Source organism: Grosmannia clavigera, assembly GCF_000143105.1.
Source record: "Grosmannia clavigera kw1407 unplaced genomic scaffold GCSC_113, whole genome shotgun sequence".
NCBI lineage: Eukaryota > Fungi > Ascomycota > Sordariomycetes > Ophiostomatales > Ophiostomataceae > Leptographium > Leptographium clavigerum.
The window spans coordinates 234935-256324 of record NW_014040831.1 but is presented as its reverse complement, the minus strand read 5'-3'; the positions used below and the strand labels follow the sequence as shown (position 1 = coordinate 256324).

Here is a 21390-nt window from a genome sequence, read left to right as displayed (position 1 = left end):
GTTTGGGGGCTCGACGGGCGGGAAGGGCAGTGGACGTGCTATCGAAGCAAAGGCGGGAGGACGAAAATAGGCATAGATACTCTAGGTATCGCAACAAGCCGGCGTGCAGCAGTCGCGTCGTAGGCTCGTAAGCTAATGGACGGCAAGGTAGGAGAAGTCGGTAGTCCGTAGTGTCGTGTCGTGGTTCGTTTAGTTCGATGAGCTGTTCGACTTCACAGGGCAAAAAGAAAAAAGAAAGAAAAGGGCAGGTAATGGCGAGGTTGCAAGGACCACTTCTCAGACGATCGTCCTGTTCCTAAAGTATGCATCCCCCTGAATGGCAAATAGACATGTATGGAGTACTGTATTTCGTATTATTGCAGCAATAGAATGGTGACAATGCGTCGCTGGCAGAGTGATGTGATGGTCATCTACGGGACACAGATGAGGCCGTAATTTTGCATTGTGCCTTCCTTCCACTTTACAGACCAAGAGTCCTCGTAATGGAACGCCACGATACAACGACAGGCGCTGTGCTCTCCAAAGTGGCGCACGTAATACTATCTTACTAATAGTAGCCAACATGCACCTGCAGCATGTGGACGCATGCAGATGAAACGTCTCGTTGCCTGGCCCCCAATCCCCCAATCCCCCTTTCAGATCTTGCCTGAGCCAAGCATTTACGGAGCAGTCTTGTCATTCGTCGATGCTGTGATTGTTTTCCGTATGACGTGTTGGGAGTTTGCGTATCTTACAGTGTGGCGGCCCCCCTTTTTTCTCCATCATCACGTGTCTTAGCTTCCGGTCTGCTACTGTCACCAGCACGGAATATTCTTTGGTAGCTACTCCGTATTTTGCTGTACTCCGTACTATGCAAGTATTTGATCACTTTGCAAATTTGAAATGGGACAGAGGACGGATGGATGGAGTCCTTTGCCGATCGTGCAAATGACTTTGATCGCAAGGGCGATGTACGGAGTTCTCCGTAATATGAGGCTGGTGGAGAGTGTCTTATTCCCTGAAGCTCATTCTTGTGGCAGATATCCACTCGTGTTGCTTTGGCCAATAATGGCCAGAACCACAGTCTGCGCAAGTCTAGCTAATAAACAGATTTTACAGAGTAGTATTACACTTGTCGCTGAGGGTAAGATATTTAACTATTTCGCTTTACGTACCGTGGCATACATACTCCGTACTCCGTACAAGCCGGCATATTAGAGGTCAGAGCGATGCTCCACGATATCTGTCGAGCGGTTTGTGCACAAACGACTATTTGTACAAGTACGAGTGCTCGTATCATACCCGTATACTAACTCCGTACGTCCGGTCTCTTTTTATCTGTCGTGGACGAGCGCATCACCGCCAGGTACGGAGTACGGAGTAAGTTACGTAATAAGCAAGCTGCCTCGTTGTGCATGCGCCACCTCTCTACATGTTCACCTTCTAGTGCCGAAGTTCTCTCTCTGAATATTATGCTCCCATGTTTTGTCTGGGCATACATTTGGTGGTTTTTACTCATTGCACCTAACGCGCGGCTTTTTGGCTGCGCTTAATACCAGAGTAAGACCCATACGTTGATCTCTGCGAACTACGACGGACCAGTTGCACGTCAAAGCCTTCAAAACCATCAATGATGATTCGTAGGTACTCCGTAATAGGGCTCAGTCTTATCTCGTGGTGGGCTCTTCGGAAGGTCAGGTGACACCCTAAAGTCTACAAAATGCCCTCATCAACATAATCGTCAGTTCTTATCTTTTTTTTTTCTGTTACATACCGACGGATACAAAAAAAAGACATGATCCTCAATGCTGGTTTGCGTCCTTTGGCGGTCGAGCCCCTGCAGATACTATGTAGCGACAGCAGTCACAATCAACCCTCGGACTATGACCCGTTTCGTGCCTGTCTACGTCGCATTATTCCAACTTGGTCGTGGTCTGCCGGCCATTTCTCTAGCTTGAGCAGATCGTTCGAAAACAGGGGTAATTAATTCTCCATGAAGCACGCCATGAACGACGGTCGAAAGGCGAACCAAATTGTTGAGCGTTGCCCTGTACATCGTATGTATCTTACTATGCACGGATTATAGAAGGGCACCGAAACGTCAAAACGCAGTTGGCCATGCGGTACCACAGACAGCATGCGTGTAAGACTGACCGCCATTGCCTGGCTTCAACGTGGTGAAGTAGTTCAAATGTATGATTATGAGCGCAATCTATGCAGTATACGAAAACAGTAGAAACAACCTGGCGGCCTCTTCTAATTGTACTTGTTAATCATCTCCAGGATCTCCTCCTCCACCTCTTTGGGGTTCGTAGCATTCAGGTAGTGTCCTCCCTGCTCCAGGTACCGGACCTTCTTTTCCTTTGCGCCGGTGAACAACTCGATCTGGTCCTTGGGGATCTGCACGCCGTAGACGACATCGTCGGTTCCCTGAAATGTCAGTCCATGGTCAGGACTCCAAAACTTGAAATGGAAACGCAGGGCAGAAAGGGGTCAAAGCAGAGGCCCCGCAGAAAAATGGAAACAAGACGACGAAGCTTCTTACTTGCAGCCAGTATACGGGGCAGCGGATGTCCCTCAGCCGCAACAGCAGACTGTCGCGCTCCATCAGGTTGAGCAGGGCGCCCTTGACCTTGCGGCGGCCCTCGTCGCCGACGTAGACAGACTTGACAGTGCGGACCCAGAACTGAATAGTCTCTGGCGAGACCGCGGTGCCGAAGCCGAGTGAGCCGACGGCGCCGCACCAGACGTCGTCGATGACAAAATCGGGTGTGGGCTCGAGCGAGCACCACTTTTCGTAAAAGCTGCCGAGCTGCGCATGAGGATTCCATGCGCCCTTGGCACGTGACTCTTCGGACTCGCTGTCCATCGAGGTGCCGAGGGTGAAGAGGCCGAGGATCTGAGCGTGTCAGCAAGTACTATGTACGATAAACGTCAGACAACCTAACAGGAATGGAACATACCCGGTCCGGAGCCAGCAGAGCCATGCGCACGACGACCCAGCCTCCCTGGCTGGTCCCCAGCGCAAAGGCCTTTGACACGCCCAGCTTATCCATGACCTGCAGTGCCATGATGGCCGAGTCCCAGTAGGTAAAGTGGTCGACCGCACAGCTGGTGGCACCGTGGCCCAGGGGCTCGATAGCGAGCAGGTTGGCGGCATCGGTCAGCGTTTTGCTGTCGAACTGGTCGTTGTAGAGCGCTGATGTGGTGCACATGGAGTTGATGAGCACTACAGTCGGCTTCGTAGGGTCGACTGCGCCATTGGAGAGCCGGTAGCCCGCCTTGATGCCGCCCAGGTGGGGGACCTCGACCGTCGTAGTGGCTGCCATGGTACTGTGTGTGATTCTGGGGGAGGTTACAACAGGTGACAGTTGTTGCTTCTTTGCGCAGATCTTGTTTCAGGTCCTTTTTTTTCCTTCCCGAGACGGTCGAGTACGAGTGTATTGCTTCTTGCCAGTGAGTTGGAAAACGGGCAGCTATTTAGAGCCACGTCCCTTGGTCGCCGAGCCGAGGTTCAACCACAGATAGGAGCAGACGCCAGGAGGAATCCGCACGGATTCCAAATTTGTCGTAACCATTTTGTAATATTTAACGGTACATCGCCTACTGAAAGGAGCGCCGTGTTTCAGGCTTTGCGTCTGTTTCCTCTTTCGGGCTTCGTCATTGTGCTGGGATGTCCCTTGCAGACGACAGAATGGGTCACGTCATATGCAAAGGACTGGTGAGCTGTCGTATTGCATATAGCATACAGAGTATACGACCAGGGCAGCTCCAGCACGCATACGACGGCACAGGCCCCCAAAGATGCCATGCTGCATGTCTTCGCCCCCGCCACAACGTACTCCGTAGTGCTATGTAGCATCTGACCATACGTCGTATATGCAGCAGAATCGGTTCATGTACGAGATGAGTTGTCGTCACATTGACCGACCCACTACCTTCTCAGTCGACTGGCATTACCGGCCGAATTTCCGCACTGGTCGTAGTTATAGCGAGAGAACGGAACCAAGCAAACAAAGGGGCTAGCAGGGGTATTGACAATTTGGCAGGAAAAAGCGGGGCGGCATGCATAGATATGTAATAATGTGCTTCCTACTTCGTGCGAAGTACGGAGTGCGAAGTGTACTACTACACTATTTCTGATCCACCCTGCGAACAGGTAAGATACTATGCAGAAAACGGTACTTTAGAGGCGGATCATCACGGGAGCTACCTAGACTACGAGGGCGAGTGATACGATACTTCGGCTTACGGAGTAGGAGCCGTTCCCTGGTTGCGCAGAAGCGCTAGCTGCTTAGAGTTTACTGCTCGACGGCACCGTTGCAGAGAGGCCCTCTTTGCCACAGGGGCTTCGGCCGGAAAGGGCTTCGGCCGGATCTAGTCAGACTTTAGGCTTCTCCTGGACCCAAGGATTGCAAAACCGTCCAGGCATGGTTTCCTCGTGCTGATAATATTTTCTCATTGGAAGAGGGAACGATCACCCTGGGACCGGTAGATGAAGCCCCGGTTTGCGTGCAACCATGTTGGACCCCAACGCTCCGAAGTAAGAGGCCTGCCGGGGACTTGGACATGCTCAGGCATGTAACCGTGATGCCTGCGGCGTCAGTTAGTGAGTCTGACGGCCCAAGATTACATTTAGAACACAGCCTGCTGTTTTGTGCAGATTTGGAACCTTCCGGTCAATGTCGAGCTAGTTGACCTTCAGCTTCAGCTTCCCGGATACCCTTCCGGCCTTTCTTTTTCTTTTTTCTTTTTTCTTTTTATATCGCATTCTCACTCTTCCCCAGCTTTTCGTCCTTTCCCTTCTCCCCCAGACTGTCTACTCCAGACGGTCTACCCAAGGTGCCCTTTCTGCACTCGCAGAAGGAGTCACCGCGTCTGAGGACACAAGCGCAACATGACGGATCCAGCATTCCCCGGCCTTCGGGGATATGACCCCGACAACCTGCAGCACTGGACGGTGGGCGTGGTGACGGCGATGACAGTGCTGGCCACGCTGTCGGTGGTTCTGCGACTTGTCAGCCGGTACCTCAAGGGGCAGTCGTTATGGTGGGACGATTACGCGATCATATTCTCCTTGGTGAGTAGGCCGTCGGACAGCCCCAATCCGGAGTATCCGAATTTCGCGAAAGCATTTGTTGACGAAGGACAGTGCTGGAATTACGTCGTCGTCGGCTTCATATTTGCCATGTACGCCGAGGGAATGGGAATCCATGCAGACAAGGTGTCGACGGACAAGATCGTCATGATGGCCAAATGGCTTCTGGTGGCAGAGATTCTGTATGCATGGAACCTCTGCTGGACCAAGATCTCGCTGCTGCTCATGTACTACCGCATCTTCCACATCCGGTTCTTCAAGAACATGGCCTTTTGCATCGGCGGCTTCGTCCTTTGCTGGGGCGTCACCGTGACCTTTCTCTTCGTCTTCATATGCGTGCCGGTGGCGAAGCTCTGGTACCCCGACCTGCCGGGCCACTGCATCGACCAGGTCGGCACCTGGATCGCCAACGCGACCTCGACCATCCTGACGGACCTGGCCATCTTGGTCCTGCCGATCCCGCAGATCTGGAAGCTGCAGCTGCGGCGGGCCGAAAAACTGGCACTGACCGTCGCCTTTGGCCTCGGATCCTTGTAAGTGCAGCCAGCGTTCGCTTTTTGCTTCGTTCATAGTCGACTTTCTGCTTACACTCCGCTCAACAGCGTCGTCGCCGCGTCAGCCTACCGCTTCTCCGTACTCTTCTCCTACAGCAACTCAGACCCGTCCTATACGCTCGCGCCCACTGTCGGCTGGACGGCGATTGAGATGTCTGCCGGCATCATCTCGGCTTGCCTGCCGACGCTGCGGCCGACACTCGTGTTCGTGTCCAAGACCCTGGGCCTCAGACTGTTCTCGACCCGCAGCGGGCAGTCAACCAATCATTCCCGAGGCGCCAACCAGGACTCGCAGGGCCGGGTGATCAAAACAAACAATTCGGAGCTGCTCAGCGCATCGACACATGCGCAGAAGCAGAAGGCCAAGGATGCCTTCTACCGGCTAGACGACGGGTCGAACGAGAGCCCGGTGGACGAGGGCCTGCGGCCGGCGCACGGGACCAAGTTCACAGTGGCGACATGGCGGGATAGCTCTGGCAGCGCGGACGAGATCCCGCTGCATTCAATCCGCGTGCAAACAGACCTGAAGCAAACGGAACATGATGATTAGTCGGTGTATTGACTGTAATGATAGCGGAAAGATCTTTGGTAGTGGCAGTTCAGTACTGTCCAATGTAATTGCGTATCCCTGACCATGTGACCGGGATCAGCAAATGCGGCAGACCCAAATTGGTGAGAATGCGACATGTTGGTATCTTACTTCGTTACTGGGATTGACCCAGAGGGTTGATAACGATTGTAGGTGTTTGGGTTGGAATGATTCTCGTTTGAGTTGCGCCCCGCCATCCTCGCTGAATATCTCATTTCGAATTCAAGGCAGTGTACTCCTTCTCGTCAGTTGAGAACTTAAGCCTTGTATAGGATATCTAAGTACTACTGCCCGTCGAATACAATGCAAATGGCTTAGTCGGAAGGTGCGTGTAACAGCTCTATCCTGGAACAGCATATCCGAAGCTACGCCGTCATAGCAAGCAGTGAAGCTCCTTATTCGATTCTACATGAAACTACATTTATCAAGCATATCTCTTTGCGACCTTCTACGATCTTTACGATCTTTACGGCTCCTGTTTAGGCAGTAGCCAGTGCAGCAGCAGCTGTAGAAGGAGGAACAGTAGCATAAGTAGCCATAACAGAAAGATCGTGATACGGCACCATGTTGTAAGTTACATTATTAAAATTGGGAAAATAATGAAAAAGCTAATCTGTCTAGGAAGAAAAACATGCAGCAACATGAGCTGATCGACAGCAACTAAAACGGTGACGGTACAAGTAGCTGTAAGAGCCCATTCTTGGACAACTGGTCTTTCTTTTTTATTTCGAGAGGCTTCTATAAAATGTCTACTACAGGCGAAACCTAATCATGGTATGTAACACTGTACGCCTTCCAGTAGGCAACGTCGGGGCCAAAGAAGACCTGGGCGCCCATGCCGGCCGCCGTCAGCCAACGGCCACAGCCGTTCTGGAGGCCGTAGCCTTGGCCGGCAGCAAAAGAGACGGTAAAGTTGCCGGCACTGGCAGCGTCGCTGGCAAGGGTGCCGCTACCCGTGAGCCAACGGCCATCGAGGGCGCTGCCGATCTGGAAACTGTTGGTGCCAAGCTCGAGCACGTGGACAGCCCTGCGCTGACTAACAGACTCGTGGCTGGCGGTGGCAGCCGAGGCAGCGACTCGCTCGGCGGAGGCATGATTAGTCAGCACACTGGAGCTGGACTCGAACACGAGGTAGCAGCTTTCGGTGATGCGGCCGCGGACAGCTCTGTAGCCCTCCTCAGCGAGAGCGGGAACGTCCTCGAGGGAGACGGCACTGACGAAGCCATTGTAGGGCACAGGTGGACGCTAGGTCGGGTAGGAGGCCTCGCAGTAGGCAGCGCCATCGTAGGCACCAGCAGCAGTCCTGTTTGGGGGAACGGCGTAGGGCAGCTCGGGCAGGTTGTAGTCGGGGGCGGAAAAGTCAAAGGCGGCCGTGAAATCGTACATGTGGGCGCGGCGCCAGGGCCCATCTCGGGCATAGTGACGTTCTTGCCTCGAGCTGCCTGCCATTACTCGATGAAGAGGATCTGTGAGTTGTGGTTCCTGTGTTTGTCAGTCACGTGATATCGAGACGATACGATACGATGCCGTCCAAACGCCCACCGGATACATGTCTCCGACTGTCTAGCCATCGGCAATGGCAAACTGCGTCGGGATTTCGTTGCGGCGGATGTGTCCCCAGTTGTACAGCGTGTTGCGCACCGCCCATGCGTTGTTGGCCCCGTGCGTCAGCGCCTGCTGGTTCGCCCTCCAGCCCTTGCTGCCACCAGCCATGCATTGTGTCGCGTTGTGCCAGCTGCTGCCTGGGTAGTTGATGTATCACGGGTTGAGCGTCGTCGTGTTGTTGATTGGCTGCGTCCATACCGCCGTGCTGCCGTCCACCTGCACGTTCGGGTCTGCAAACCCGCGCACTCCTGCCATCATGCCAAAGTAGTGGTCAAACGTCCGGTTTTCTGCACCACGTCAGTCGACATCATCACCAGCCACCGAGCTGGCAGTCAGGCCGCAGCCATACGCATGCTGTATGAACAGCACCACATGCTCAATGTCGGCCAGCGAGTCGGTCAGCACAAGCTCCGCCAGTGGCAGGACGACCGCGGCTGCACTTGCGAGTTTCGAGAACACGGTCATTTTGGACACTGCCTTGTCACTAAACATTAACCACTACGACAGCAGTCGTTGTATGTGCAACCGTCCACACGGCGCCCTTCTCTCACCCTGGTCCCACGTGCTTGCGGTATAGTAATTCTACGTTCCATCGACGCATTATACAACATGGGGTAGAGGCCGGACCAATCACACTCAAACAGACGGCCCCGTGTCAAGCTTGCTGATCCCTACATGGGTCTGCGCATCGGCACGTTCCCACACAACTGGCATATTTGGGCAGTGACATCCACCTGTAGACTTAATGATTATAATTCTCCGTGGCACGTTTCTACTCCGTAAGCCTGGCGAATAATCCCCGCTAATATAGCCCACCCAGTATTATTACGCCGTACCCCCAGCAGCTATCCTCGCCCACACAAGTGCTGGCTTGGCCGTTTCCTATCGGGCCTGCCGACCTGCAAAGCCATTGACAGTCTTCTGCCCAGATGCACAGCGATGTGGCAGTGCAGCATCTAATTGCCTACGTTGTCGGCACGGAACCGCAACATCACGTGACCACGCTGCGGCACCAACACCGTGTGCTTGAGTAGCGGTGCCGTCATGTCGACGCTTTCCGGCGGCGTCTTGTGCCTGTCAAACGGGTTGCAGGAGCACCAGCAGACGCGGCTGCTAGTCTGGTAGCGCAAAAGCACGTAAATGGCGTGGCCGTGCAGGCGGAACGGGTGGCCGCCATCATCGAGGCTGTTGATCACCAGGTCGACCCAGGCGCCGCTGCTGCTCCCCGCCACAAATGGCACCAGTTGGTCCTTGTTCCACGACGAGTGGTTCATGAATCCCATCGGCCTGTTGCCAAACTTGGCTAGCAGCTGCACCTTGGCGTATTCCACCAATGTTTGGTCCGCCTGCTGCATCGGCCAGTCCGTCGGCGTTGTGCTTTCGGCTGTAGGGGCTTCCGGTAACGGTCGTGTCTTTTCGTCTTCCTCCTTCACACTCTGGCTGGCTTATCTAGTGATCGGGAACGATTGGTTGGGCCGGAGGGTCGAAATCTAGTATCGCAAATCCCTGTCCCATTGCCGTAAGCTATAGTTCAATTGTCTCTCCGTGCGTACAGAAATGACCGAATTGCCTACTCTGAGTCCATGTCATTGTACAACCGCAACGGTATGTCTGCCGGTTCTGTGACCAGCAGGTCGACGCGTTTTCCCGGATAGAGAATTCCGATGCCGTCTCCAGACACGGCGGCCACTGGGTGGCCTCCATCCACGTGTATGGGCGTCATGGTCGCCTGTGGCACTACAAGACTGAGGCCGGTGATGGGGCCCATGCTGACGATCCGCCAGCGGACGGCCGTGTTGGGCGATCGTGTCGGCCTGCTCTCACCCGCTGCCACCAGTGTCATGCTGCTGTCGGCCACCTGAGAGCACTTCACCGGATGAGCCGGCACGGCGATGCCCAGGAATAGACATGTGAGAGCGGCATATCGCAGCCCCAAAGCAGCACCAAGCGAGCCGTGTCGGGCGCCATGGATCGTCTGGACCAGAAGCGAAACATCGTGCTGCCGCCTAATCAGATCTGAGCTGCATTGCGGACATGCTGAAAGATAGGCGGAAAGACCGAGGCAGATGAACGTGGACTAGCACGAATCAATGTGTACAGGCAGGTGCAGTGTAGACGTAACAGGCAGGTGCAACAGGTATGTCCTATGCAACATACCAGGTGCGAACGCGAAGTCATCCAACTAAACAATCTTTTGTTCACTTATGCAAACACCCTGCTTCGTCAACTCCCACGAGATCACCTCTTGGGAATGATTGGATCGTCAGCTAGTTTGCTATTGCATCTTCAGGTGCTACGTCTATGCACCTACGTTTGAGGCAAGGCCCGTAAAACATCATCCTCTCATTTTCTATTAGTTCTGACCCCAACCTTGCAGGCGACTTCCATTCTAAACGCTCTCGGAAAATCCCCCCCGGCGCCCACAGGAAGCGAACCTCGCGCTCAGCGGCCATTGCGATCCCCTGCTCCTCGTTGAAAAATATACTTTGGTCCAGTCTACGAGATGTCAGTTGGTGAACGCACCAAGTGGTGAACACACAGGTTGCTCTTGATGAACGGGATAATACAAGCAATACAAGGAACCTCAGCGATATGTCCGGCGGCAACGACGAGAACTGGCCATGGCGTGCGACAGGCCCCGATTTGATTTAAGATCCCGGCGATGTCTATATCCATACATGCAAATAGAGCACGAGCTGCGAAAGAGATAGGCACAGACGACAGAATGAAGCCTTTGATCTGGCGTTTGTTGTATCACCTGTGTCATGTACCCCCAATGGAGTCCTTTGTTCTCTATATATACGCATAAGAAAGCGTTTGGAACCAATAACTTTCAACGCTCCACCAAAGCTTCGATGGGCTGCTCGTATGGGGCATTTTGAATTTGAATTTTACCTTGGAATAATCTGTTAGTCTTTCGGACTTTATGATACTGGCAAAACCATGACAAATGTGGCTTGCACAAAGTTCCTCGGATGTCTTGAGATAAAGTCAGAGACCACCCCTGGCACTTTTTAACGAATGCTTCGACTAGCCATGCTTGGAAGTTGGCTATTGAAACTTTTCATTATCACGTAGCTAGGTTCTTCACATCTTTTCATATTTGGTGTTACTTCGCCGTAGCCGGAGTTTTCTGATTCTTTGTCAGAAGGGAAACCCATGGCGAGATCGATATCAGCAGTTGCCCCTGGACTCGGGCCAGTTCCGCAACTATGTTATAACTTTCTTATCGTAGGACTGAACTTAATATCACTCAGTGCACTAATCTGTCTGTCTAATATGCCGTGGCTGTAGAAGGTCTGTTAACTACAAGTGTAGGCTGAGCAAAAAGCGAGTTCGTCTGATTTTTTTGTTTTGTTTTCACGCTCTTTCTTACCGTGTCTTTTCGCGTCAGGTGTGGTCACATTTCTCCCTGTTTTGCTAGGCACTCGTCAGTTACGACAAGGCCGCCAACTGATGTCGGAGCCTGTCTATTAGTTCTCGGCCCCTTTCTTTACTTTTCTACTACATTCGAGTTCCGCCCCTCCTTTTTCAAACAACTTTTTCTTCCCATCCAACAATAACTCTTTCTGCTTTTTTCTACTTGGCCCCTCTATCTGCATCGAGAACGATCCACCAGCATGGATAACCCAGAGTTTTGGGATCATCAAGAGTCCTCTGATGTAGACTTGTCAACGGGCCAACTCCGTGAACGCTCTCACACAGGGCTGACTTTGCGTACTGATTTTCCGAGTGGATTATCGATCTCTGCCATCCGTCTCAGACCTGCCTTTTACACAACCCACGTTTTCGAGTTCGACATTGATGCCACGCTGGACGATCATTTCCCTGGGGTGTGGGCGCGTAACGGCTGGCTTAGACCGTCGCTTTCGATCTACGGCTTTCGCTATAAGAAGTTTGTGGCATCGCTATTCAATATGGAAGGTCTCCTGCAGCTGTGCACAAGATTCACATCCGAGGAAGTGACAGCGGGTCTTATCCTCGTGTTGTACGATTTCCTGCCCCTGGTCTGGTTTCCCACCTTCGATGCCTGGACAACTCGTCAGATCGGAAAGATCACGGAGACTCAGGACGAAGACTCATCCGATAAACGTTTCCTTATAATTCCGATCTATTTGGAGATGCATAGGCACTGGATGCTTGCCATAGTTGATCGGGTGCAAGAGACGGTCTTCTGGTACAACAGCCGGGAAGAATTTACTGATCCGGACGTGCCTATGAAGCTGACTGCTTGGCTTGCGAGCACTGGTTTAACACCCTCTGGAACCGCTTACCATCACCAGATCATACCCGTGAGCCAGCAGCTCTACCACTGGGAGTCTGGGTTGTACATTCTCGACTGTGTCCGTTCTTTTTTCGGAAACCCGTCGCTCAATGAGACGATTGGGCCGATTGACTGGGCTGCGTCTCACCAGTACAGCTATCCAGTCCCAGTCCTTGGCAACCTTGACAACAGCACGAAGAAGTTCACTTGGATGGTCACCTACTGGATTGCCTGGATTCGATTGGAGCTTGGCCACGCAGATTTCTCCCCGCTTCGAATTCCCTGTGTTCCCACTCTGAAGATGAATGACCTGGACGTTATCGGCCGACTCAACGGGGATATCTCTCTATGGCCGAATGCCGTTGGAAACGCCACTGGGTACAGCGACAGAGATATCAGTATGGAACTAGACAAAATTCTGGGGCCTGACCCGATGGATATACGTGTTGCCGACAGTACGCTCATTTGCACACAGCAGGAGGTCGCTGTAAACTTCGCCACCTAGGTAAGCGGCGAAGCAGGAAGCATCTTCCAGGACTGGCTCGCCCCGGGAGTCTTGACCTATACATACACCCCCTTTCTTTGCGCACCCAGACATCCGCCTGCTCGATACGCATGGCCCATGACGATCACCGATCCTCGCAGACAAGTCAATGGCACGGACGAAAACTCGGGTCATAATGATTTCGGAGGAAACCAGCACGTTGAAGCTGACAGAGAGACCCCGCCTGCTCTTAGTCAGTTTACTTTCCAACCATCGTTGATCCGACTGCCTCCTCTCAGCGAGGCCTTGGGTGGATGGCCCTCGATGCTTGACGATGTCCAGCTTCCACCCCTTAGACTACCTAGAGATAGAGGTGCTGGTCATGACTGAGACGTAACGACTGAAAATGGCTGTTTTGCTTCCAACCATCTCACTCGGGTTTCCTTTCTGATTTCCACTTTTCCTGATTTGCTCTTTTTCACTATCCTCGGTTTTGCGTGTAGGGTCTTGCCATTGTAAGGCTCAGATTCAGACGGCTGCGCGCAGCTGACATTGTTACTTCTTGCAAAGAAGAGGTTCCCACTTTTCTATTTTTCGCATATGAATGCCCGCCTTGTCGTGTCACTATAGTTCGCTCCTGATGCTTTGAGGATTAGCCATTCCTCCCGTTATCATTGTTCGGGTACATAGTTTTCGGTAACAGACCCGACAAATGCTACGCAATTAAAACTTGGCATTAAACCAACACCACAAGCAAGTTACAAGTCTTTGCTTTTCCGCTTCTAAGAGCCCTGAAGTGCAAAGCACCGTAGGGTTGAGATTCGAACAGTCATTGTTTCTTATGTAGGATAGTCTCTAAATGTAGTATAATATTTTTCTCTAAACAGTATTTGTTTGTCGCTAACGCGACTTCCTATAATCATCATTGTCCCACAAGGGCTACCAACTTTTATTTTGCCTGTGGACTTTTACTAGATCGTTGTCATGACACTGTCTTTCCCAAATCTATACTAAGCCTAAAGCAAACCGCACTTCCTGATATATTTGCTTTAGTCTCGGAGACCCTTCTTTACATCCACTGCACGCGACGATTAACTGAAAGATGGACCCTCGAGAGCCAAGACGCGAAGACAAAGCCCTCTTGTCACAGCCTGACGTCTACGATAGAGGACCACGGAGCAGCCAATATCTCGCAGAAGGGCCTGTACAAGATGCAACCTCGACATTTAAAAATATACCACCAAAGGAGTAACTTTCAACCAGTCAACGTACTAGAATAGGATCGCCAGAAGAGTCTTCCTTATAAGTTGTCTTGGCAATTTGCGTTCGTTGAAGCTTTCGCTAACCGCACGATTTCAGGAGCTGCCTGCGAAGAAGAAATAGTTGCAGCACCTATTCCATCCTCCAAACTGTCTCTACGGAGACTCTATCATTGACAGCGATACACTCCAAGATAACCGGTTCCATGTTCGGCTTTGCAACACAAGGGTACATGCTAAAAAAATAAAACATCCTAGTCAGTCGAGACGATCTCAACTGCCAACGGTGGACGACCATCCTATAAAGGCGCATTGAAGTATATGCCAACAAGCTGTTTCGGTTATAACGACAAGACTCGTCTCAAGCTCATTGTCGGAATCAGGCTGTCGGGCATCTGGTCATGATATTTTCCCACCAGGAAGTTTTGTGGAAAGCCGACAGCCCACACAATCACACGGCGGCCTCAGTCACTCCCATACTGATTTGATGCTGACACGGAACTGTGAGCATGGTTTCGAGACTGCGATACACGGGTTTTTCTAGGTCCACTGGTTAGCTCACCAGCGTAGCATTGGAACCAAAACTTGCTTCGGATGCTTCGGACACCACTCGCCAGCCCGTCGGATCTCGAGCAATGCTACATACAGTGCTCATCACCAAGCCATTGTCAAGTCCGGGCTCTCACTGCATCCCTGCTGCATCTTTACTAATCTGTGACCACCGCGACTCATCTGCCAAGCCCAGAAGGGCAGAAGAGGACAAGCTGCAGATGTAGTCTCAACCTAATCGCTATCGCCGGCTGCTCTTATTATTTCATTAGCCCCTCAATCGTCAGTCATCGCCCAACATCCACCATCATCAACACCAATGACTGCCACCATGCCGATAGAAACAGACTTTGTACACTCACCGCCGCTGCCGCAGCATCTGCACATTGTAGCGCTGGAGACGTATCTCACCACGCTGCCGCCGATAGTTGTGCCCAAGCCGTACACGTTCACGTTGACGGCGTACGAGCGGTCGGCCGGCAAGGAGATCGCTGAGCGCATCGCAGACGCAGACATTGTGATCTCCATGGTGGTGCCTCTCCGTTCAGAGGCTCTGGCTGCGGCTCCACGACTGCGGCTGATCTCCGTCATGGCCTCAGGCACCGACTCAGTCGACCTCGACTTCTGTGCTGCACGAGGCATCCGTGTGCTCAACAGCCCCAACTGCAACACCACCTCACTTTCCGAGCACGTGGCTGCCATGTATCTGTCGCTGCGCCGCGGCCTTTTGCCCGTGATGCGTGCCACCGCGCGCGACGACTGGCCTCGCGAGGGCACTCTGATGTCCCACGTCTACACCTGTGGTGTGCCTCCGCCCAGCTGTCGTGACGAGACCCTCGCCATTGTTGGCTACGGTGGTGTCGGCCAGGCTGTCTGCCAGTTGCTCGGCGGACTCGGCATGCAGGTTGTCGTGGCCGCCAGGAAAGGAGGCGATCCAGCGCCAGAGTCCACATCCACTTCAGCTACTTCGGCCTCTTCTTCTCCCCCCCGGATCGCCTTTGACGAGGCCCTCCAACGAGCCACAGTTCTTGTCGTCTGCTGTCCTCGTCTTCCTGACACCATGAAGCTCATCGGCAGCAGCGAGCTTGCCCGCATGCGCCCTGACGCCATCCTCATCAACGTTTCCCGTGGTGGCATTGTTTGTGAGGCCGACTTGGTCTCTGCCCTGCGTGAAGGCCGCCTCTCTGGTGCTGGAGTCGATGTTTTTGACCATGAGCCAGCCTCCTCCCAGTCCAGCCCCCTCGTCGCAGCTGCCGCTGCCGCGGATCTCAACCTCATCATCACCCCACACACGGCTTGGGTCGCTGCCAGCACCCGTGAAAACTACCGGCGCACCGCTCAGGAGAATGTCGAGCGCTTTCTCCGCGGAACCTACGATGCCGACCGCGTGAGGGCCTGAAGATTTCTGCCGCCAGACGAATATGGCTGCATACAGGTTCGATGTATAGATGCACTTGATACACGGTCATACACTAGAGATTCCTAGAGCACCACTTATATAACCTAAGCCAAAAACATGCGATCTGCACCAGCTGTAAGGCTGCTATTTTCTGGTATACGAAGCTCCCGCGCACACAAAGTACAAAGAACTGACTACTGAGTGCTGACCAGTGACACTGGTAGTATCCTCTTTATAAAGTAGTGCTCGCGTTGTTGATCCGAACGTTCTCTGGTATCTTGATTTTAAAAAACATGCGCCTTTCCCGTTTATTCTGCGTGACGCCTTGGTATGTTCCCACTTGTTTGTAGTCATCCAAGTGGTCGTGTTGGATTCTGGGTAGAACAGGAATGATCGCTTGAGTAGACGAGCAACAAGCCGTCAATGAGCACAAGGATATCGAAAGCCCACGTCGATGTAGTTTTTATCTTGAACGGTGGTTGAAGATGACCTGTTATAGTCGAGTTAGACGATCTACAATATATCGGAGGGCAAAACGGTGCTGATCAGTAGAACTGTGTATATTCAAATGCGGGTTTGCATCAGAACACCTAAGCTACTTCGCAGTCAGCATACTAGACTTGGAAAAACTTGCTACAGCAGAGCATTAAGGCACAACCTCGAATCTAGATGCCCCGGTCAATAACAGCCGGGTTTCAACTTGAAATAAGGATGTAAAAATGATGGCAGGATATCGAAACGACAGTGTCGTGAAGTTGCTGAAGCATGGTAAGTATTTTAGAGCATGGTGCGTAGTTTGGTGCTTGTGTATGCCGTGTCGATAGCCTCGCTAGGAGAACAAAGATCTGTTTAAGTCAAATTTGGTTTGAGGGCTAATAAAGAATATGAAAAAATTAAAGCTTTGAGGGTGAACCTGGCCGCGATCTGACCGAGAGGCCGATTTATTTACGATAAATCTGCACGGTTGCCCGTTAAATCAACACCCACTTTTGAGAGCAAGGACTCGGCAGTTCCATAGTCAGACTAATATCGCTGTGGCTAAATCGACCAATGATTGCTTTGCAACCCTAAATAGTAACTCGGGTAAGATGAAACAGAAATTATACAGAGAAAATAAGTGGTATATGACATAGCAAATAAAACCAGACAAGCGATCCCTTTCTCCTAGTTATGCGTATTTGAAGGCAGTTCAACTGCGTAAGAGTAGTCTTGCTGGGAAGCATGCACAAACGGATACTTTGCCTCCTCGTTTGATGCAGCCACCTCGTACAGGCTCTGAGCTGGCGGTTGTGGCGGTGCAAGTGGCGTCTCTGGTGCATGTCGTGGGTCCTGATCAGTTGGTGTCCTGGATCGGTTTCGCTTGACAATGTAGATGACCGCAACCACAGATGCACACACAAGCGCCAGGCCGCCGACAACACCACCGACGATGGGTCCGACACTACTCCCGCTGTTTCCTTTACTGCTGTTGGAATCAGCTGTTGAGGTAGTTGGTAGCGGAACGGAGCTGGTTGTTCCGGAGGATGGTCCTGTCGAGGACGAGGAACCGGAGGAGGCCGAAGACGTTTTTGTCGAAGATGATGCTGTTAAAGAGGTAGAGGGCGTGACCGTCGCTGAAACATCGTAATGCTGCGTTTCTGAACTTGCACCACAGGCTAGATAGCCGTAGGTTTGGTCCACGCCAAAAGTCAACAGAGCCGTAGAGCAGTAGTTGGTAAGAGTACCCGAATTCGCACTGTAAACCCAGACATGTGTCAGCTAGAAAAAAGCTCACAAGACAGATCTATACGCACCATGTGAATGTTGTCAAAGCAGTGTTCGTGTTGAAGCGACAGATGCTTGTGCACGTACCGCTGTCCTTGCAAGCCGCCGCAAGACCGCAGTCTGTAGCGGAAATAACAGTGGTCGGACAGAAGCCCCAGATCCCGTGTGCCGTATCTATACGGCAGTCAAACCCTGGTTGGGCTGTGCGTGGGCTGTCGATGTTACCGTTGAGGTAGCCACATGTGCTCAACTCCGTTGTTGAGTCGCGTCGTTCGAGCTCCAAGAGCCGATCTCTTGGCCGTCTGGGGGAGAAAAACGGCGCCGCTGTGACGGCTGGACTGGCAGAGACATGATGGATTGCGTGGGAGAGGGCAAACAGCCACAACAAAGCGAGGAACATTATGTGCAGCAGAAAACAGGATCGAAGAATCAACGATAACGACAGACAGGAAAAGTAAGCACATGTCCCGATCACCCTCCCGGTGCTTCGATACGGCCGTACATATATACGAGAGCACAGCAGAGCCCCAGGCAAGTCCGTACAACTCGGCCGGGCGGACGAGACGCATCCATGGCGTGGTATCTGAAGCGGGAATGTGTAGGCTGGTGGCCAGAAAGACGGCCGGCGCCTAAGTTACTATTGGCAATCCTTCCAGGCGACGGCTGACACAGATCGCAGAGGTGTAAAAGTGCAAATATGCAGGCTGACCTATTACTTACTATTCATAGACATCTGTGTCCGTGCTCTCTGCAATTCTCAGCATTGCCTGCCTGCCCATGCTGCCTATCATGAATTATTTCACTCAGTAAGTTCCCTTTTCATTGGCTGCGTACTATTTCACCGCTGCCCAACGCGAGTCAAATGATGTACTACGTAGTACGCTCCCGGTGGGATCAGGGAGTCGAGATAAGCCACCCCAAAGCGAGTCATCTCCATCCAACCTCCTGGTTTCACGCCTGCATGTCGTGTTGGCGCGTCTGAGAAGAAAAGCTATAGCAGCAGAGACGTTCCATGTCAATTAAACGCTTAAGCCAGCCATTCACCAGCGCGAGTTAACCGCCCGCGATGGACTGAATAGGTGGATGTGGTGAAAGTGGTGGCGGCAGATGGCGCATTGCCCTGAAACAGAAATTAAAAGGGAGCACGGAAGCATATCTGATGTGTCAAATATTACGCCAGCATTCGGAGTGGGGCGAAATAATAGGACATCAGCACAACCTGTTTGTTTAGTGGGGCATTTCTCCCGCCTACTTCTGCGCTACACCAGGAATTGATTCGATGGCCCACTGCGGCGCTAAAGATTAGGCCCCCCTTTCTTTTGTGTTCCGATCGTCCTCTATTTTGTCGCAACGGTAATAGTCAATTACACCACTCTTCGTTGCTCAATTGCCCACGTCGTCGTGACCCTTTGAACATGATTTCACGACCTCCTTGACTCTTCACTCTCTTCGTTTTTGCCGCCACCAGCAGTCTCTTTCGCCATGCGCCGTAAATATCTCTTTGCTGGGCAAGTTGGCTTCCTGTTGATCATTGTCACAACCCTCTACTTTGAGGGGCATAAACTGGCACGGCTTCGTCCAGTACGACCATTTTCCACTGCCGGCAACAATGCTTCTGCAGACGCGGTCTCGACTCAACCTACGCCCAGCGCGCCGGTAGCCTTTCAGCCTAGTATGTGCCTTGCCGCTGGATGAAGTATGTGGATTGGAGGCGGAAGACATATGCTAACAGATGCAGCTGGCACGGGTGTCTTCTCTGCCGAGAGCCTCACGAGCTACGTGAACGCAATCCTCGATCCTGAAAGCAAGGTGCTGCCGCGACTCGAATGCCCCAAAATAGCCGGATCCTCGCGGTACGCCTCTTTGCAGAAACGATCAGAATCTTGGACGAGAGACGACAAGCAGACTGAAGTAATATATTTTTTCGCCATTGACCTCCGAGAAGTCGTGGGCCTTCTTCCGCGTCTGCTTGGAAGCGTCGTCGAGGTAGTCCGCTTTCTCGGCCCAGAAAAATGCGCATTGTCCATCGTCGAGGGCAATTCACGCGATGGGACTCTAGAGGTGCTGGAGGCGCTGCGGCCGAGCCTGGACGCGTTGGCGACGACATACTACCTGCAATCGAGCGACGTCGACCCACTAAAGGGCGACCGTATCACCAGGCTAGCCGAGCTGCGCGACATGGCGCTGCAGCCGCTGCGGGACGAGGGCGGGCAACGATACTCGGCCAAGACCACGGTGATTTTCCTCAACGACGTGGCGGCCTGTCCGGAGGACATACTCGAGCTGGTGCACCAGAGGCAGGTGCTTGGCGCCGACATGGTCTGTGGGCTCGACTGGGTCTATGTCGGGCGGGACCCGACCTTTTATGACGTGTGGGTGGCCCGTGGAATGGGTGGGGACTCGTTCTTTGAGATCCCGCCAGACGGCAATTGGAACTCAGCCTGGAACCTGTTCTGGAATGACGATGACGGCCGGTCGGGCTACTTTGAGCATCATCCCTTCCAGGTGTTCTCGTGCTGGAACGGTGGGGCCGTGTTCACAGCTGCGCCCATTGTCGACGGCACCATCCGCTTCCGAGGGCCTTCCGAGGGCGAGTGCAAGCAGGGCGAGCCGCAGCTGTTTTGCAAGGACATGTGGTACCACGGCTACGGCAAGATCGCCGTCGTGCCGACCGTCAACTTTGAGTATTCGGACGACCGGGCCAAGCAGATCAAGGAGCTCAAGGGCTACACGTCACAGTTTGCCACCGTTGACGCGCCCAATGACAAGATTGACTGGAAGGCAGAGCCACCAGCAATGGTCAAGTGCATCCCCTCGTATGAGGAGCAGAGCTTTCGACCGTGGGACGAAGCGTTGGAATAGGCTACCGGCTGCCAGGTCAGAGTCGATTCGTTCCTTTTCCTATTTTCAAGCAAGCGATGCTTTTTGAACGTCCTGGCGCAGCGATTCGTCAGCATAACCATGTACCATCATCTTCCATTATCTGTGTCATTTTATTTGTCGTCATACTGCATGTGCTTAATACGCATAAAAACTGGTATTGCCGGAAGGAATAACAGAAGTTAACAAGCCTGTGAATTAAGGCGACCTATAAAGCCGAGATAGAAGAGGAGCAAAATAAGAAGCCGAGACTTCAAGTGGTAGAGCTGAGAATTGGAGACGCTTACCGCCTGAGGAAGGCGACGAGGTGGGCATCCTCCTCTTTTCTCAGTCATCCAAGAAATTGGGGAAACAGGCAGTCAGAGCAGTCCCTCAGAGGTCAGAGTACGGAGTATTGAATGCAATCAACGGTGAAACCATATCCGGAGATGTTTCGATATTAGAAAGAGGGCGCAAATGTTGCGTCGTTGTATCTCAAGTCCTTTTCGGCCGGCTGATTTCTCCCCATGAGACGAGCAGCTTCTAAATTGATAATAAATGTCCAGCTCATATTACTCCGTACTCCATACTTATGTCGTGCTATTTTCCATCCACACATTCCAACAGATTTCAAGCGGACTGGCAGTGGGGCAGACCCGCAATACAAACACAAGCTTTCTGGCCAAGAGAGCCAAGACTTCCGTCTCCTATCAGCCTCAGGTCTTAGCTCGGTCGGTAGAGTGTTTTTATGGCGACTGCTCACTGTCATCACAGATTGAGTCGACACAAGCTGGACCGAGCGACTGGAATGGTGGCGATACACTTTTGTCCGCCTTGAGAATAGGATCCAGAGCACATAGAACAACAGACGTGCAGATGCGAGTACGCAACAAACAGGTCAAGCATTTGATTACCACATGCGAGTGCTGCACACTGTTCCAATCTTCCTCACCTTGTCCTAGCCTGCGCCATTTTACCACAATCCGC

General features: G+C 52.5%; 7 protein-coding genes across 7 annotated transcripts; 4 read left to right on the top strand and 3 right to left on the bottom strand.

The window, feature by feature from the left end:
• Window positions 1-2235: 2235 nt before the first annotated feature.
• On the bottom strand, window positions 2236-3308 carry CMQ_3483 (alpha beta hydrolase fold family; the record flags this gene model as incomplete). Its single annotated transcript, XM_014319421.1, has 3 exons — window positions 2236-2409; window positions 2525-2878; window positions 2943-3308. 3 exons carry the CDS (start codon window positions 3306-3308, stop codon window positions 2236-2238), a joined length of 894 nt encoding a protein of 297 aa, XP_014174896.1.
• Window positions 3309-4876: 1568 nt separating this feature from the next.
• On the top strand, window positions 4877-6181 carry CMQ_3333 (uncharacterized protein; the record flags this gene model as incomplete). The annotated part of the gene is made up of 3 exons (XM_014319271.1): window positions 4877-5059; window positions 5132-5610; window positions 5680-6181. The coding sequence occupies 3 exons, from the start codon at window positions 4877-4879 to the stop codon at window positions 6179-6181; spliced, it is 1164 nt and encodes a 387-aa protein (XP_014174746.1).
• An 804-nt stretch (window positions 6182-6985) lies between these two features.
• On the bottom strand, window positions 6986-10278 carry CMQ_3523 (laccase iv; the record flags this gene model as incomplete). The annotated part of the gene is made up of 8 exons (XM_014319461.1): window positions 6986-7465; window positions 7605-7686; window positions 7806-7919; window positions 7983-8073; window positions 8140-8323; window positions 8794-9265; window positions 9400-9841; window positions 10137-10278. The coding sequence occupies 8 exons, from the start codon at window positions 10276-10278 to the stop codon at window positions 6986-6988; spliced, it is 2007 nt and encodes a 668-aa protein (XP_014174936.1).
• A 1167-nt stretch (window positions 10279-11445) lies between these two features.
• On the top strand, window positions 11446-12594 carry CMQ_4207 (uncharacterized protein; the record flags this gene model as incomplete). Its single annotated transcript, XM_014320145.1, has 1 exon — window positions 11446-12594. The coding sequence occupies one exon, from the start codon at window positions 11446-11448 to the stop codon at window positions 12592-12594; it is 1149 nt and encodes a 382-aa protein (XP_014175620.1).
• Window positions 12595-14700: 2106 nt separating this feature from the next.
• On the top strand, window positions 14701-15780 carry CMQ_4218 (glycerate dehydrogenase; the record flags this gene model as incomplete). Its single annotated transcript, XM_014320156.1, has 1 exon — window positions 14701-15780. One exon carries the CDS (start codon window positions 14701-14703, stop codon window positions 15778-15780), a length of 1080 nt encoding a protein of 359 aa, XP_014175631.1.
• Window positions 15781-16944: 1164 nt separating this feature from the next.
• Window positions 16945-17944, bottom strand: CMQ_4145 (uncharacterized protein; the record flags this gene model as incomplete). The annotated part of the gene is made up of 2 exons (XM_014320083.1): window positions 16945-17515; window positions 17574-17944. The coding sequence occupies 2 exons, from the start codon at window positions 17942-17944 to the stop codon at window positions 16945-16947; spliced, it is 942 nt and encodes a 313-aa protein (XP_014175558.1).
• Window positions 17945-19026: 1082 nt separating this feature from the next.
• On the top strand, window positions 19027-20406 carry CMQ_4083 (alpha-mannosyltransferase; the record flags this gene model as incomplete). The annotated part of the gene is made up of 2 exons (XM_014320021.1): window positions 19027-19216; window positions 19283-20406. 2 exons carry the CDS (start codon window positions 19027-19029, stop codon window positions 20404-20406), a joined length of 1314 nt encoding a protein of 437 aa, XP_014175496.1.
• Window positions 20407-21390: the final 984 nt, after the last annotated feature.